This window comes from Thamnophis elegans, chromosome 9, assembly GCF_009769535.1.
Source record: "Thamnophis elegans isolate rThaEle1 chromosome 9, rThaEle1.pri, whole genome shotgun sequence".
In the NCBI taxonomy this organism is placed as follows: Eukaryota; Metazoa; Chordata; class Lepidosauria; order Squamata; family Colubridae; genus Thamnophis; species Thamnophis elegans.
The window spans coordinates 447,957-462,181 of record NC_045549.1 but is presented as its reverse complement, the minus strand read 5'-3'; the positions used below and the strand labels follow the sequence as shown (position 1 = coordinate 462,181).

Here is a 14,225-nt window from a genome sequence, read left to right as displayed (position 1 = left end):
CCATTGCAAAGGCCGCGGGGGGGGGGGGGAGGCATCCTCTGATGCTGCCCTTCCTGATCCCCAGACACGAAAGGAGGAAGAGACGCTTCCTGTCAAACTGGGACCTTCACAGGCAAATCCCCTCCCCTCCATGGATGAAATCGAGGAGTGACTAAAACAGTGTTTCTCAACCTTGGTCACCTGGAGATTCGTGGACTTCAACTCTGCTGGCTCTGCTGGCTGCGGAATTCTGTGAGTTGAAGTCCAAACATCTTCAGGTGACCAAGGTTGAGAAACACTGGACTAAAACCACCATTTACTCATTTCTCAAATCTGCAGGCGGCCCTCTGCCCCCTCCCATTATTTACTCAGTGCTTATATTGGTGAAACTCCAATTCCTGCCGTGGGTCGATGGGAAAGTGCAGCTATTTGCAAAGAAACCCAGCACCCCATAAAGTTAAAGGGATGGCCCCCCCCACACGGAGGGCCCCTTGCAAGGAAGGGCCACACCTGCCACATTGCGACCCACGGCTGCCAAGAGAGCCTGGGACTCTTTGCTTGGCCTTGAAAGGTGGGCTCAAGGGTGGAGGGAGGCAGCAGCCAGAACAACTTTCTGGGGTGCCACGCACTCTCCGTTCCCCCACCCCAAAGGCTGCAAGCGGCACCTCTGCCCCCAGCCAGCAGAAGTCAGACTCTGGGGCTCCTGAAGGGCCCCACCCATTCACGGAAGCAGCCCTTGGTGCCCTCCGGGAGGCAGCGGGAGAGCCCCCTGCCCACGGGAGCTCTGAGCTGGGGCTCAGGACATCCAGGCCCGCCACTTTGTCGACCGAGAGGGCTCAGGGGTGTCCTTGGCCCCTTCCACAAGACCCCCCCTTGCCTCCCCTCCAGGGACCGGAAGGAGCGTGCTACTCACCTGGGACATCTGGGGGAAGAGGCTGATGGCCAAGGGGAGGGCGAGGCCGAAGGCGGCAAGGCACACGAGGCTCTGGACCGGGAGGAGCATCCGAGGTCGGGAGCGCAGAAAAGCCGTCCTGGAAGAGAGACGGGTATCGTCCTCAGACGGAGAACCCCCCAGGGACCCCCTTCTCTGCCCTGCTCACAGCCGCCTTGGGAGAGGAGACCCAGCCATTTAGCCCCCCAGGGGCCTGTGGGGGAGGAGAGCTGGAGGCCATCTGCAGAAGTGAACCTCTTTTGGGTGAGGGTCTGGCCCTCGCCGCCCACCCTGGCCAGGAGGCCCTGATCTCCTGTACTTGCCAGCCTGCCTGTCCCTCCCTCCCTCAAGGAGCCACCAGGGCCAAACTAGAAAGCTGGAGGAGATCCCGGCCGACACAGGAAGCCTCCCTTTGCCCCCAGCAGAGCTGCAGGAGGGGGGTGGAGATGGCTGCCCCTCTGGGCTCCTTTCAGAGAAGATGGACAAGACAGTGAGGGCTCTCGGCGCCCCCTGACCCTGCCCTGGCTCTGAAGGACCCTTTGCACCCAGAGGGTGGGGGCAGCACTGAGGAGGCCAGGCCCTTCTGAGGCACTGCTGCCCCCTCCCTGCCTGGACGACCTCTCTTCCCTCCCTCCTCCGCCATCCTTGAGAGCTCTGGCAAAGGGCTCATCCCCTCCCCAGTCGGGCAACGCACAGACACGCTGGCCTTGCCAAGGGGGGTCCTGAACAAGCCAGAGCCACGGAGGCGGGGCAGGAGGACGCAGGTGGTCACCTCCTCCCCCCACAGGCACCTCTTCCACCGACAACTGGGCCCACCCCCTCTGTCCGTGCACCTGATGGAGGTGACTGGTGTCCCTCTGAAATTCCACCCAGCACCCTCGCAACCAAAGCTGGCAGCCCACTGGAGCCCGAGTGGACCCCGCCCGCCACCTCTGGGCCGCTGCCCCTCTTCCCCAGGCCACCCCGTTTGCAGCCACTTAATTGCAGCCCCCCCTCTCCTCCTACGGGGAGCAGAACCAATTTAGAGCGTTGGCAGGTGAGGCTCCCAGGTGTGACTTCCACCCTGGGTGTTTTAAACCCGGACCGGTTCAAATGACAATGGCTGGGCCTCCTCATTAGGAGGCGTTGTGGCCTGATTTAAAGAAAAAGCCTTAATTATCACATGAAGTGCCATGTCTTAATTGGGGCTCAGATCTCAGCAGTTGCAAAGTTCAGGCTAAATGACTCACAGTGAAGCCAGAGGGAGGTTCAGCCTTCGCGTCTCTGCAAGCCACTCTCATCCCGCACACCAGTCGGGGCCAGCCCTGCCCGCCCCGGCCTCTGCCCCCCCCAACTGCCCCCGTGGTCTCCGCAGGCACAGCCTCAAAAGCCAGTCAGCTTTGGATGGAGGCGGGGAGGACCCCAAGGGGGGATTTCCCTGGCTGGACTCAACTGCCAGAGCAGCCCCGGTTGAGGTGCTCCAGCAAATGATAGCCAGAGCCCTTAGAGAGATATATGGCTTCACAGGGCTTTATACAGGCCCCCTCTGAGCAGTTTACAGAGCCAGCCTCTGCCCCCCAGCCATCTGGGTCCTCCTTTGACCCCCCTTGGAAGGACGGAAGGCTGAGTCAACCTGGAGCCTGGTGGGATTTGAACTGCCAAATTGCAGGTGATCAGCAGAAGGAGCCTGCAGTCCTGCACTCTAACCACTGCACCACCTCAGCTCTATGCAGGAATACAGGGAACCCCTGTACAGAGTGCCCATGGGAACGGCTGCCTTCCCTCCGGAGGGGCCAGGCATCCTTCTCTGCCGGGGCCTGGATGGGAGGAGGGCTTCCAGGATCAAGGCCAGCCCTCTGGATGCTCCGTGGCACATCCTGGCTGGGGGTGGTCCGTGCTAGTCAGCCCACACAACGCAGACCCTGCAACCTGCTTTAGAGCTCCCCACACCTGGAGACTTGTGGACTTCAACTCCCAGAATACCCCAGCCAGACGCAATTCTGGGAGTTGCAACTTCCACAGGTCTTCAAGTGGCCAGGTTTGGGGAGTCTGCTTTGGATGAAGAGGAGAGCAGCTGGCATTGGCCCAAAAGTCCTTGGGGGTCCCGGAAAGCTTTGAAAAGGGGCCCTGGATGCTTGGGAGCCTGGGAAGAAGGGGGCAAGACTGGGATGGGAGGCAGCCCCCCTCTCCCTCCTGCCCAGCAGCGAGCAGGAAGAGACCCAGTGGAAGTGGGGGTCTCCCTGTTGCCACCCGAGTGGCCTCTGCCCCCTTGCCAAGAGAGACAGCGCTCTTCCTCACAGCAAGGGCCTCAGGGGGGGGCTGGTGTCCCCCCCACGGAGACCCCTCCTCTTGTGGACAGGGCCTCAGGGAGGCAGGAAGCCCCTTCCAACAGCCCAAGGGAGGGGGGGGAAAGCCACAGCCTCCCCCCCCGAAGGGCCCCGGAGAGAAGGAGGGTGCAGACGGGGCATCTGTGCTGCAGACACGCTGTGCCACTGAGCTTGAACGCGCACCGTCCTTCCAGTTTCAGCACATGGCTGATTAGCGGTTCACGTCCTGCATAATGTGGCAGCTGTCGCCGGCGTTTTCGGAGGGCCTGCAACGCCTTCCATATGGAAGCTGCTCTCGGGACGCCTGGGGCTTCTCGGGTCGGGTGCTCCGGAGCGGCCTGTGCCTCAGAGGAGACGGAGGCGCTGAGCGGGAGATATGGCAGGGGCTCAGGGCAGCCTCCGGGTGGGGCAGGAAGAGCCGTGTTTATAGTCAACACGGCTGCCCTCCATGTCTCCGGTTAGAGCCACGAAATGGGGAACTGGGGGCTCTCTGAGCTGGGAGGCTTCCTTGCAGCTGTTTCGTGACCCAAACTAGGGAATCTCACCAGTGCTAGAAGGGAGGAGGAGGAGGAGGAGGAGGAGGGGGAGGAGGAGAATGCATTCGCTGGCTGGGGAATTCTGGGAGTTGAAGTCCGGACACCTTCAACTGGCCAAGGTTGAGAAACACTGGTCTAGAATGTATAAAAGCACCTCAAAGTTATGAGAAGCGTCATTTTACCATGCTTGGTAGACGTGTTAAAGAGCTAGAAAATTCCAGATTCAAATATATACAGGGATTAAGAGGATTTTAAAGAATAATATACACCTGAAACTAGAATGTTTCCTTTGGGGACTGTGGTTTTTTTGCAAAAAAGAAAAAAGAAAACCAGGGGAAAAATGGGTGTGGGAGGCCCTGTGGCTTTGATGATTAGATAGGACAGTTTGTAGAAAGTCACAATGTAATTTCAGAGAAAGAAGTGAATCTGCAACTGTACAGAAGTTGTACAGAAGACTGGCTTTTTTATTTTCTATGTTTCTTCTTCTTCATTCTTTTCTTTTTCATTTTTCCCTTTCTTCCTTTTTTTGTTTTCCTTCTTGTTCAGTTTTAATTTTAAAACTTTCAATAAAATTAAATCAAGCTATATAGAGGTTTCATTAACAGGGACCGGGAAAGAACACTGGGGGGTGGGGATGGGGGGAGGACGAAGATCTGTAAGGATGCGGCAGAGTATCTTTTACTCAGTGTGAATGCTGACAACTCTTTAATTGCACAATATATGGCAGACTCCACCACGGTTTCAACTAGGAAACAGTGAGCAAAAATCCAAAAATGCTAAGGAATTCCTCTTGGCATTCAGACAAATCAGCCATCAACAGACACATAGCGATGAACTAAATGTACACACCATTCAAGAGAGACAAAAAGAAAGCTAAGGAAAAAGGAAAGAGCAGGACACGAATCCTCCAGCAGCCAAGACCAAGATAAGCCGGGATCAGCACCAGGCAAACAAAATGGGTGGAAAACAAGACCCAAATCAAAGGAACCACCAAGGAGGAAACCCACCAATGTTGGCAGGGCAAACCTCTATGTACGTATATAAAGAGGGAGGAAACCCCACACTCACGCGCACTGCTGAGGTTACCTAGTAAGGTAATGAAAGGTCTTCAAAACAACCAAACTCCGGGTGCACCAAAGGACCCCCACAGTTCAACCCTGAGCTACCAATGTTCTCTTCCATTGTTTTTGCCACACTGCACATTTCTCAGTCACGCCTGGTTCCTTCATCCCCCCGTTTTACGGTTCTGCTTTAATTATAAGGCAGCTGCCCAGAGTTGAGTAGCCTGCAAATTTAATAAAAAACACACCGAAACGAAGGAGCTTCTCATCGATTGCGCAGACGCCCTGAAAGCGGAAGTTCTGACCGACAACCAGAGTGGCGGGAAGATGCGGTAACAGAACGTCCCTCTGCATTAATATTGGCGAATACGACACCCCAAAACGCCCCTCCCTCCTCCTGGGGGGCCCTCCCTCTCCTACAGCCCTAGAGGGAGCCCCCCCCTCCCCAGTGCCCTCTGCGCCCCACTTACTTCTCCAGGAGAGACATGATGATGGGAGGCAGGACCAGGATGGGCATGGGCAGCACCACGCGGGTGAGCGCCGTCTCCAGCAGGGCCTGAGGAGAGACGGTGGGCGGCTGCTTCAGATGCGCCGCTTGCCAGAAACAGGGGGGGGGCTCTGATTGGGGTGCGGAGACGGCCTCTCTCGCCCGCCACAAGGAGGAGCCCTGCGTGGGGCCGGGCAGGGTCTCTCTCACCCCACGGGGGCAGGAAGCTGCCGGGTCCACGCTCTGAAGGGCCCTGGCAGGTTGCAGCCTGGGTCTCCCACACCTGCCCCCCCCCGCTCTTTGCAAAGTGCCCCCCCTCCACGTCCTGGAGGAGGCAGCAACTCGGGGATGGGGGCAGCCCCCTTGGTGCAAAGTGTGAGTGCAGCAGAGCTCAGATCTTCTGGGCAGGGGGAGGGGCAACGTTTTGACTGAGGGGGCTGCAGGGGCTCTACCTTCCCAAAGGCTGGGGGTCTCCGGCCCAGAGGTCCTCTGCCGGCTGAACAGGTGTTCTCTTGTGGAGGGTGGGAAAGGCAACAGGGACACCATCCGTTGCGTGGGGCCTTGTGTAGGTGGGCTTGGCAAAGAGATACTCAGAGGCAGAAAGGCCTGGGGGGTCTGCAGATGGAAGGGCTGAACCAGGGGCGGGGGGGGTGAAGCAGGCAGGTGGGGGGGAGTCGGGAAACATCTGGAGCATCTTCCCATAGACACAGCTGGCGGTCGCTGATTAATTCCAGCCAGGGAAGCTAGGAACCCCCCTGCCTCCTTTCCTCTTTGCCCCCCTCCCCACAATCGGGCACAGGACCCTTCATCCTGGGGGCTTCCTGCTCTCATGGGCTCCAGAAGTGCCAGGACTCTGCCGCTGGCAGAGCTTAGGGCAGCCCTGCAGCCCCCTTGGTCAGAACATGCAGAGGAATGCCCCCCCCCCCAATGGCGCAGGCCCTCCTTGGCCAGCAGGAGAGGTTCCCAGAGGGGCAAAGGAGGGGGGCTCCTTCTTCACTCCCTGAGCAGCAGAGATCGGGCCAAGAAGCCTCTGCACACCCACCCTGGGCCTGGCCCTGCTGGGACCCTCAACCCCTCACCCAGCCCTGGCAGAAAGAGGCCAGCCGGGAGCCCCAGGAGGCACATACGTGTCTGGCCGCGATCCGGGACGATCCCACCACCTTCCCTTCCTCGTCCAGGACATCGATCCCCTCCTCCAGTTCCGTGTGCCTCATCAGGACCACGTTGCAAATGTTGGCACTCGCTGGGGGGGGGGGAGGAGGAACAGCTGAAAAGCCATGCTGGAAGGAGAGCCCACCCCACACGGGACGGGGGAAAGCCCCCTGCCCCACTGCTCCCAACCCCACACAAGGGAGGAGGTGGTACCAGAATTTGAACTCTCCTCCCCCTGAACCTGCTGAAATTGCATTCACTGGAGGGGGGAATAGTGTCCCAGTTTGGCTGCACCCCCTGCCTGACAGGCCCAAAGTCTCCAATGGAGTCACGGGGGGGGGGGGAAGCATGTCAGCCCCCCCCTTCCCCCAAACCACCGGATGGCCTCAGCTGCTCTGGCAGAGCCCCTCCTCCCAGGCTTGCTGTCTCTGCTCCCCCACCCCCCTTGGTGCCTCCTCTCCCCACACAGCATCTTGGGCATCCCCAGCCCCCATCCTTCTAACACTATCCCCCCCCCGCCAAGCTGAGGCAGGAAAAGCTCTGGGCACAGCCCAGAGTCAGTAGGGGGGGGGTCAGTGGGGGGGGAGCGGGCACTGCCTGGCCCCATCCCTGCCCCTCACACCCCACAGGGTGAGTCTGGGAGGCCCCAGTCTGGAAGCCTTGGGGGTCCGGGCCATAAAATCAGGGGAAGCAGAGGCAGGGCTGCCTGCAGTGATCCTGGCAAAGCCCAGGGCGGGGGTCTCGTGTGTGTGTGTGTGTGTCTGTGTGTGTGCACATCAGCCGTCGGTGGGTCAGGGGAATGCTTGATCCTGCTAGATATCGCCTCCCCCCAAGACCGCGATACCTCCAGCTGGGCTGAGGCCTGGGGGCACCAGGGACCCGAGAGGCACCACCAGCCTGCGGGAGAGGCCAGAGGGTCTCACCTACGGCAGGGAACGGCACGAATCTCTGGATCAGGAGCCGGGTGGCCGGCGTGAACTGGTTGGCTCTCTGGATGAGAACGTTAAGGCCCACCTGCAGGGGAAAGAAGCCAGGGAAGGTCAGGGGCCCGAGACCCTCCCGTGCTGGGCATCCGAGAGAGGGGTCTTCCTGCTTCTGCCTCTCCCCCCCCCCAACCCCCTCTGCTAAATGCCCTTCAGCTGAAGACAAACCCTTCCTGGGCCTCTGAAGGTGGCAGGTAGTGAGAGGAGAAGTGGGGACTCGCTGAAGCCCCCCAAACCCTGAAGAGGCTCCCCCGAGATTCAGCTGGGCATCAGGGCACCACGTTTAACCAGAAGACAACGCTCACAGAAGTGTGGCAAGGGGAACCACAAGACACGTGGCCTCTGCTCTTGGCAAGGAAGCCCCCTTGGCCCGTCAGATTATATGGGCCAGCAGACTAGGAACCTTCCATTCTACCCCTCCCCTTGCAAAGCCCATCATCCACTTCCTTTCCCAAGGAGAAGGGGGATGGACGGCTTCAACCAGAGGACGGCCCAGCCAAGGCCGAAGCTGCGGATCCTCCCTGCCCGGCCGGCCTCGAAACCGAGCACGGGTCCCTCGTGGTGTTAAGTGGTCAGCGGAGCCAGGCCGGTGGGGGTCCCTCTGCTCCACGGCAGATGCTGGTGGGGGATTCGCAGACTATCAACGCATCCGAGCAGCTCCTGGCAGACAATTATCAAGGTGGGCAGGAGGACGGGGGAAAGCCGCAGGGCACTTTCACCAGAGAAATGGTGTTGCTGAGAGGCAGAGCGGGGCAGGTGACCGGCGGGAGGAGGGGAAATGAGAAGCGGGTGGGAGAGCTGGACCAAGGGGCCGGGACCCTGGGATGGAAGAGCGGTCAATCTGGGCAAAGGCTCCTTGGCAGCGTCTCGCTGGTCAGTCTACTGCAAGGGTAGGCAACGATGCCAACTTTACGACCTGTGGACTTCAACTCCCAGAATTCCCGAGCCGGCTTTGCCCCCCCCCCGCTCCATATGTCCAAAACTGAGTCTGCTGATTGGCTGAAACTCTGGAGATGGGAGGGGCCGTCTTGGGGGCCCCTCCACCTCTATGGGGAAGCCCAAGACCAACAAAGCACTTCCTCCCCACAGATCCTGGGTGCCCAAACCCCCTCACGCCCCTCCCATTCCAGCCCTGTGGGGACCCTCACTCCACAGGCTGTGGGCGGGGGGTTCTTGCTGCTTCTCACTCCCCCAACCACCGAAGAGGGGGAAGAAGAAGGCTTAAAGGGCCACTCACTGCGATGGAGACGGCACTGACCACGGCCCCCAGGTAGCCCTGGATGAACTTGGAGGTCGGTGACGGCTGGGGAGGAAGAGGAGGAAGAGGAGAAGAAAGAATGGAGGGAAACGGATCAAACAAGAATCAACCTGGAACTAAGGAGAAACTTCCTAACCGTGAGGACAATTAACCAGTGGAAGAGAAATTGCCTTCAGAAGTTGTGGGAGTTCCGTCACTGGGGGCTTTGAAGAGGAGGCTGGACAGCCCCCTATTTGAAATAATATGACCTCTCCTGCTTGAGCAGGGGGTTGGACTAGAAGACCTCCAAGGTCTCTTTTGGTTGTGATTGATTAAAGGAAGGCAGCACCTGAGATCACAAGCAGGAAACGAAGACCCTCTGTGTGTGTGTGTGTGTGTGTGTGTGTGTTAGGGTTAGGCAAGCCCCTCCCAGCCCTTTGTCTGCAGCCCCTGAGAGCCCCCTGACGAAAGTGAACAGCTCTTCCCAGCCCCACTTGGGAGGCCTGTGGGCAGCAGGGCCCCACTCGAAATCCTCTGGCTATTCAGCTGGGGACTCTGGGGCCGGAGACCCAGCAGGGTGGGAGGGGAGGCCGGCTGGGTGGTGGGCTCTTGGAGGAGGGGCAGAGGGGTCCCTTCAGAGCTGGCAACGTGCCAGGAGGCCCTGACCTCCCCGAGAGACAGGCAGATGCTGTGCCCAGCCCAAAGGTTGGCAGAGGGGTCTCGAGTGCCCTGGCATCTGGACCTCTGGCCAGGGGGTGATGTGCTGACCAGTCCCAGCTGCTGCAGCTCTCCCTGCACCCCGGGAGGGTGATCTGGGCCGGGGGAACCAAGCCGGAGACCCACCCCCACCCCCCACCTCACCTTGGTTGCGTTCCGGTTTGCATAGTTGACGCAGGCGTTGTGGCTCTGGTTCAGCCACTAAGGAGAAAGGGGGGGGAGAGAGGGAGGGAGCCCTGGTTAGAAGGCAGCGGGGGAAGAGGATCAGCACACGCACCAGGCCGACAGTCCCCGGGGGGCAGAACCTCTACGGGGGGGGGGGAATAGGAGGGGGCTGAGCGGCCAAAAGTAGCCCTTCCAGGTGAGCTCAGAAAGAACTCTCTTTCACCACACACACACACACACACACAAACACACGCAGGAGAGGCCCTGCCTCTCTCAGAGAAACCAATCAAGAGACAGGCGCAGAATGGGGGCAACCTTCATGAAGGAGGACAGTTGGCAGAGTGTGAGGGGTGGCACAGGGGACGAATGAATGAATGAAGGGCCTGGGGAGGGGGTGCTTGCTTGAAACCCCACAGCCGGCAGAGGCTCTTTCTCCAGCCGATGGTGGCCGCAGGCTCCTTACCTGCCAGAAGATGGTGGAGGCCAGGGTCTGGTTTGGCAGTAGAAGACCCACCACCTGCGAGAGGAAAGGGGGGAGTTCAAAAACAAGGAAGGTGCAAACGCCAGGCAGGCTGAGCCCCTCCGGGGGGGCCCCCAAGGCTCCCTGGGCATAAAAGGGAGGTGGGCCTGCCACCTGAGAAAAGGGAGGGGCTGTTCCCCAGGCAGAGCCCCTCCCCTGGACCCTGGCTTTGGACTACAGGAAGCAGTCAAACCCTTGCTCCCTGCCCCCCCTCCCGCTGGCTTCCCCCCCCCCCCGAGGCTCGGGGGGGTGGTGCAGAGAGGCTCTGCCCACCTGGGGGATGCTGCCTTTTGGGGGGCCAGCAGGGAGGGGAGAGGTGGCTCCCTCCAGGGTAAGTCGGCAGCCCCCTCAGGCTTCAGCCTTCAAACGTTCATCTATCTGCAAAGTAACCCCCGGCTCATAATGATCCGCTTAGCGACCACTCAAAGCTGCATCTCCTCTTAGAATTATTCACGAGTGGTCCTCGCACTTACAACCAGCACCTATATAGAAAGACTGCAGTGTCCCTGAGTCAGACAACGGCCACTAGGGACTCCATCAGCCACCTTCTGACGGCAGAACCAACGGGGAGAGCCAGGGCCGTGTGATTCGCCTAGAAACTGCAGTGATTCGCTTAACAACCAGGGCAAAAAGGTCATAAAATCAGGCCTGGCTTAACTGCCTTGCTTAACAATGGAAATTCCGGTCCAGACTGCGGTCGTAAGCCGAGGACTGTCTGACCCTAGATCAGGGGTCTCAACCTTGGGCACTTTAAGCCTGGCGGACTCCCAGAATTCCCCAGCCGACAGGTCAGCAAGGAAGTCTTCCGGGCTTAAAGAGGCCAAGTGGGAGACCCCTCCCCTAATTCTTTTCCTTGAGGGGCAGGTGGGTCCTGAGGGGGGGGGAGGCAGGGAGAGAAATGAGTGGGAGAGAGGGGGGGGAGAGACGTGGGCAAGGGGCTGCCTGCAAGAGGCACGCTAAGCGTCATCCCTCCGTCTGGGCCAGGGGCTGCCAAAAACTGCGGCTTCCTGGCTTGTTCCTGGCGGAGAGGAAGACAACAGAAGAGGCAGAAAGGCAGCCATTCCAAGCCCCCCAACCCCTCCCCGCATTCGTGGATCTCCCCGGAGACAAAGGCTTCAGCCCTGCTTGGCTTCAGAGGCCTCCGGCACTATGGGCGAGGCAGGCTGAAATTCAACCGGCGGGGCTTTCTGCCTTGCTGACACCTTGTGTGGGCCATGCATCTGTGGGCCATGCCCCCCGCCCCTCGGCCATGAATGGAGGATCTCCCAGGGCTGCCCTTGGGGGCCACAACACAGGAGGCTTCTGAGGGGGAGGTCAGCTGAGGCCAGGAGCCTGGACGGTCTTAGCTTCACATCTGCTTCAACTGGAGCCCCGAGGAGGAGGGGGGAGGAGGAGGAAAAAGAAAGGAGGAGGAAGAAAGAAGGAAGGAAGGAAGGAAGGAAGGAAGGAAGGAAAAGGAAAAAACAAAAGAAGGAATGAGAAGGAGGGAGGGAGGAAATAAAGGAGAATACAAAAGGAGGAGGAAGGAAGGAAGGAAGGAAGGAAGGGAGTTCCCAGCCTCCATCCATCCTCAAAACACCCCCTTCCTTCCTTCCTTCCTTCCTTCCTTCCTTCCTTCCTTCCCAGTATGCTCAGTTGAAAACTCAGACAGGGATTGAGAAAGCTGCCAATTATGTCACTACATTTCACAGATCAATTGGCATAAATGTTAAAATTAAAATGTAACATTTAAAATCATTTTTTTTTGCTTTATGACAAGGGGTTCCAGTTTATCATTTACAGCTTGCGAAACGGAGCTCCGCTGACAGCTCTCAGTTCCTCTGACAGGCCTGGATTTGGGCCGATTCGGGTGTCAACCTGATCGCTAACTCAAATTTGTGTTTAACTTTTTGCAAAGTTAATTACAGATTACCACCCAAATGTTAAACATAAATAAGGACACCTTTCCCCTCTTTACGCTGGGAACCCTGCCATGCCTTCCTTCAAGAGATCATTACTGCGAGGCCCATATGTCTCCTGCAATGTGGCCAGAACGCTCCCCAAGGAGACGGCAGAGGGAGGGGCGGCCCCCCAGGAGGAGGATGGCGGCAACGGGGGCCAGTGCTTCCCCCGGAAGGAGGCAAGGGCTGCCCAAGCACAGGCCTCCCCACAAAATGGCAGCCAAACGCTGCTCAATGCCGCCTCTCTGGCCGCAGGCTCCTCCTCCTCCTCCTCCGTCCCCGTCCCCGGCGCGGCCTCTGCTCTCTCAGCCAGCCGTTCTGTTCCCTGGTCCTTCGCCCCCCAGTAGCAGCCATGCTGGAGGGAGGCAGAGGGCAGCCTGCCCACTTCAGCTGGGCCCCAAAGAGGGACGGGGTCTTTGATGCGCCCAGCCAGCCCCCAGGGCCATCTGGGGGCCCCTGGCAGCCTAGTAATGCAACGGCAAGCAGACAAGGGCCTCCGGGAACCGGGGGGGGGCCTTCATGGTACGTAAGGAGCCCATGAGTGACGTCCCGACTGAACCAGAGAACTGGAAGACAAAGCTAAGAAAGGCATTTCTTGCTAGGCAGAGGGAAGGAGTGAAGGTGCGAGGCTTTCACACTTACAATAGGCGTGCCAAAAGGAATGTAACCTAAGGAAAAAAGAAAGGCATCTTTTGAGACCCAGGCACTCCCCCACCCCCAAGAAGAGTTGCTGGATGGGGGCTGCAAGAACTCAGGTGAACACTGGGGGGCAGCACAGAGACGTTCCACCTGGGCCATCTAATGGCCGGCCAGAGTTTTGCAGCCAGGATTCCCAAATGGGGGGGAAACCAAAACCTCCAGAACGCCCAACCAGGTGAGGAACCCTGGGAGTTGTAGTCCAGACACCCAGAACCTGTCGGGTGAGGGAAGGCTAGCTCTTATAGCTATCCCTTTAGGGAGCCCACTTTCTCCCACGCGAGAAGCCACAGAGCATTCCCACAAGGGCAGGGTGTGAACGTACAGGCACAGGACCCCCCAGTTGAGGAAGGTCAGGTGGGCTCCTTGACCTCCTTAGCCCATCGAGGCCACCTGAGGGGAATCCTGCGGCCATCAGGGCCCTCTGGGCGGATGGCTCTCCCTGGCTGGCCCTCTCGGATCTGACCCATTCTCTTCCTCCTCGCCTGCTTGCTCATTTATAGTGGGAGGGGGGCGAGGAAGGTGGCGCCCCCCCTCCTGGGACTGGGCTTTCCCCCGAAGAATTCAGCTGGAGGGGGGGGCACGGAGCGGCTGAGCCAGGCACTGACCGCACAGAGAAGCACCCAGGATTGGAGAAGGTGAGCGCCCGAAACCCAGCCAACCTCCCTGGGCCCATACCTGACATTCGGAAAGGCATGAAAATGGTCTCGTTGGTGTCCGGGTGGATGATGGCCTAGAAAAGTAGGAGACGCCGTGAAATTGGAGGCAGCTTCCCCGGAAGCCCCCCCTCTCCCTCCCAGCAGAGCAGGCAGGGAACAGCCCCAGGTGAGCTGATTCTGTTTCATGGTAAGGCTCCAGTCTTGCAAATGTGGGGGTTCAAACCGCCCACTGCCTCTTTTACAGACTGGGAGGCTCAGGCAGCTCAGTTCTAAATTTCTTCCCCCCCCCTTTTTCTCAGCTGTGGCTCCTTCCCTCCCATCTGATCCCTCCTGAGGCAGCCCCTCCCTGCCCTTCCTGAGGCCCATCGCACACCCCATTGCAAAAAATCTGCTTCTTGGCGCATGGGGGGAACAGCAATTCCCCCCCGCAGCCATCCAGGCTGAAGCCGAGCTAATTGGGGTGGAGGAAGGAAAACCTGCCTGATCCTTATGGGCATGCAGAGGAATCTACACTCCGACTCCCATCTCTTCCCCACCCAGGCTCTGGAGTGGCTGGGCCCCTGAAGACCTCGTGCTCTGGAGGAGACGGCAGATGGCAAAGGGAAGACCAAGGCTCCCTGGGAAGAAAGATGCCCAGGGTGGCTACTCGGGGACCGAGGGGCCCTGGCCATCACGAGGGATCCCTGCCTTCCCCATCAGGGCCAAGGGCGGCACAGGAGAAGCCTCCTCCAATCACCCAGGAGGGACTCTGAGCAGGTTACCTGTTTTATTTTCTGTGCTCTCCAAAGCTGGAAGGCAAAAGAGAGGGTTAAGGTTCAAATACGCAGGCCGAAGGCAACGAGAGAGACCCTTACCC

At 59.2% G+C, this 14,225-nt stretch overlaps 1 protein-coding gene across 2 annotated transcripts in view; it reads right to left on the bottom strand.

Moving 5' to 3' along the window:
- The window catches only part of SFXN5 (sideroflexin 5), a 49,506-nt gene that overhangs the window by 16,073 nt on the left and 19,208 nt on the right, over window positions 1–14,225 (bottom strand). For both annotated transcript variants that reach the window (XM_032223753.1, XM_032223754.1), the window contains 10 exons: window positions 14,131–14,157; window positions 13,389–13,443; window positions 12,657–12,682; window positions 10,018–10,071; window positions 9,534–9,590; window positions 8,673–8,738; window positions 7,376–7,466; window positions 6,428–6,543; window positions 5,284–5,369; window positions 893–1,010 (listed from right to left, as the gene is read on the bottom strand). In XM_032223753.1, coding sequence (XP_032079644.1) covers window positions 893–1,010; window positions 5,284–5,369; window positions 6,428–6,543; window positions 7,376–7,466; window positions 8,673–8,738; window positions 9,534–9,590; window positions 10,018–10,071; window positions 12,657–12,682; window positions 13,389–13,443; window positions 14,131–14,157 — 696 coding nt within the window. The remainder of the gene's footprint in view (window positions 1–892; window positions 1,011–5,283; window positions 5,370–6,427; window positions 6,544–7,375; window positions 7,467–8,672; window positions 8,739–9,533; window positions 9,591–10,017; window positions 10,072–12,656; window positions 12,683–13,388; window positions 13,444–14,130; window positions 14,158–14,225) is intronic.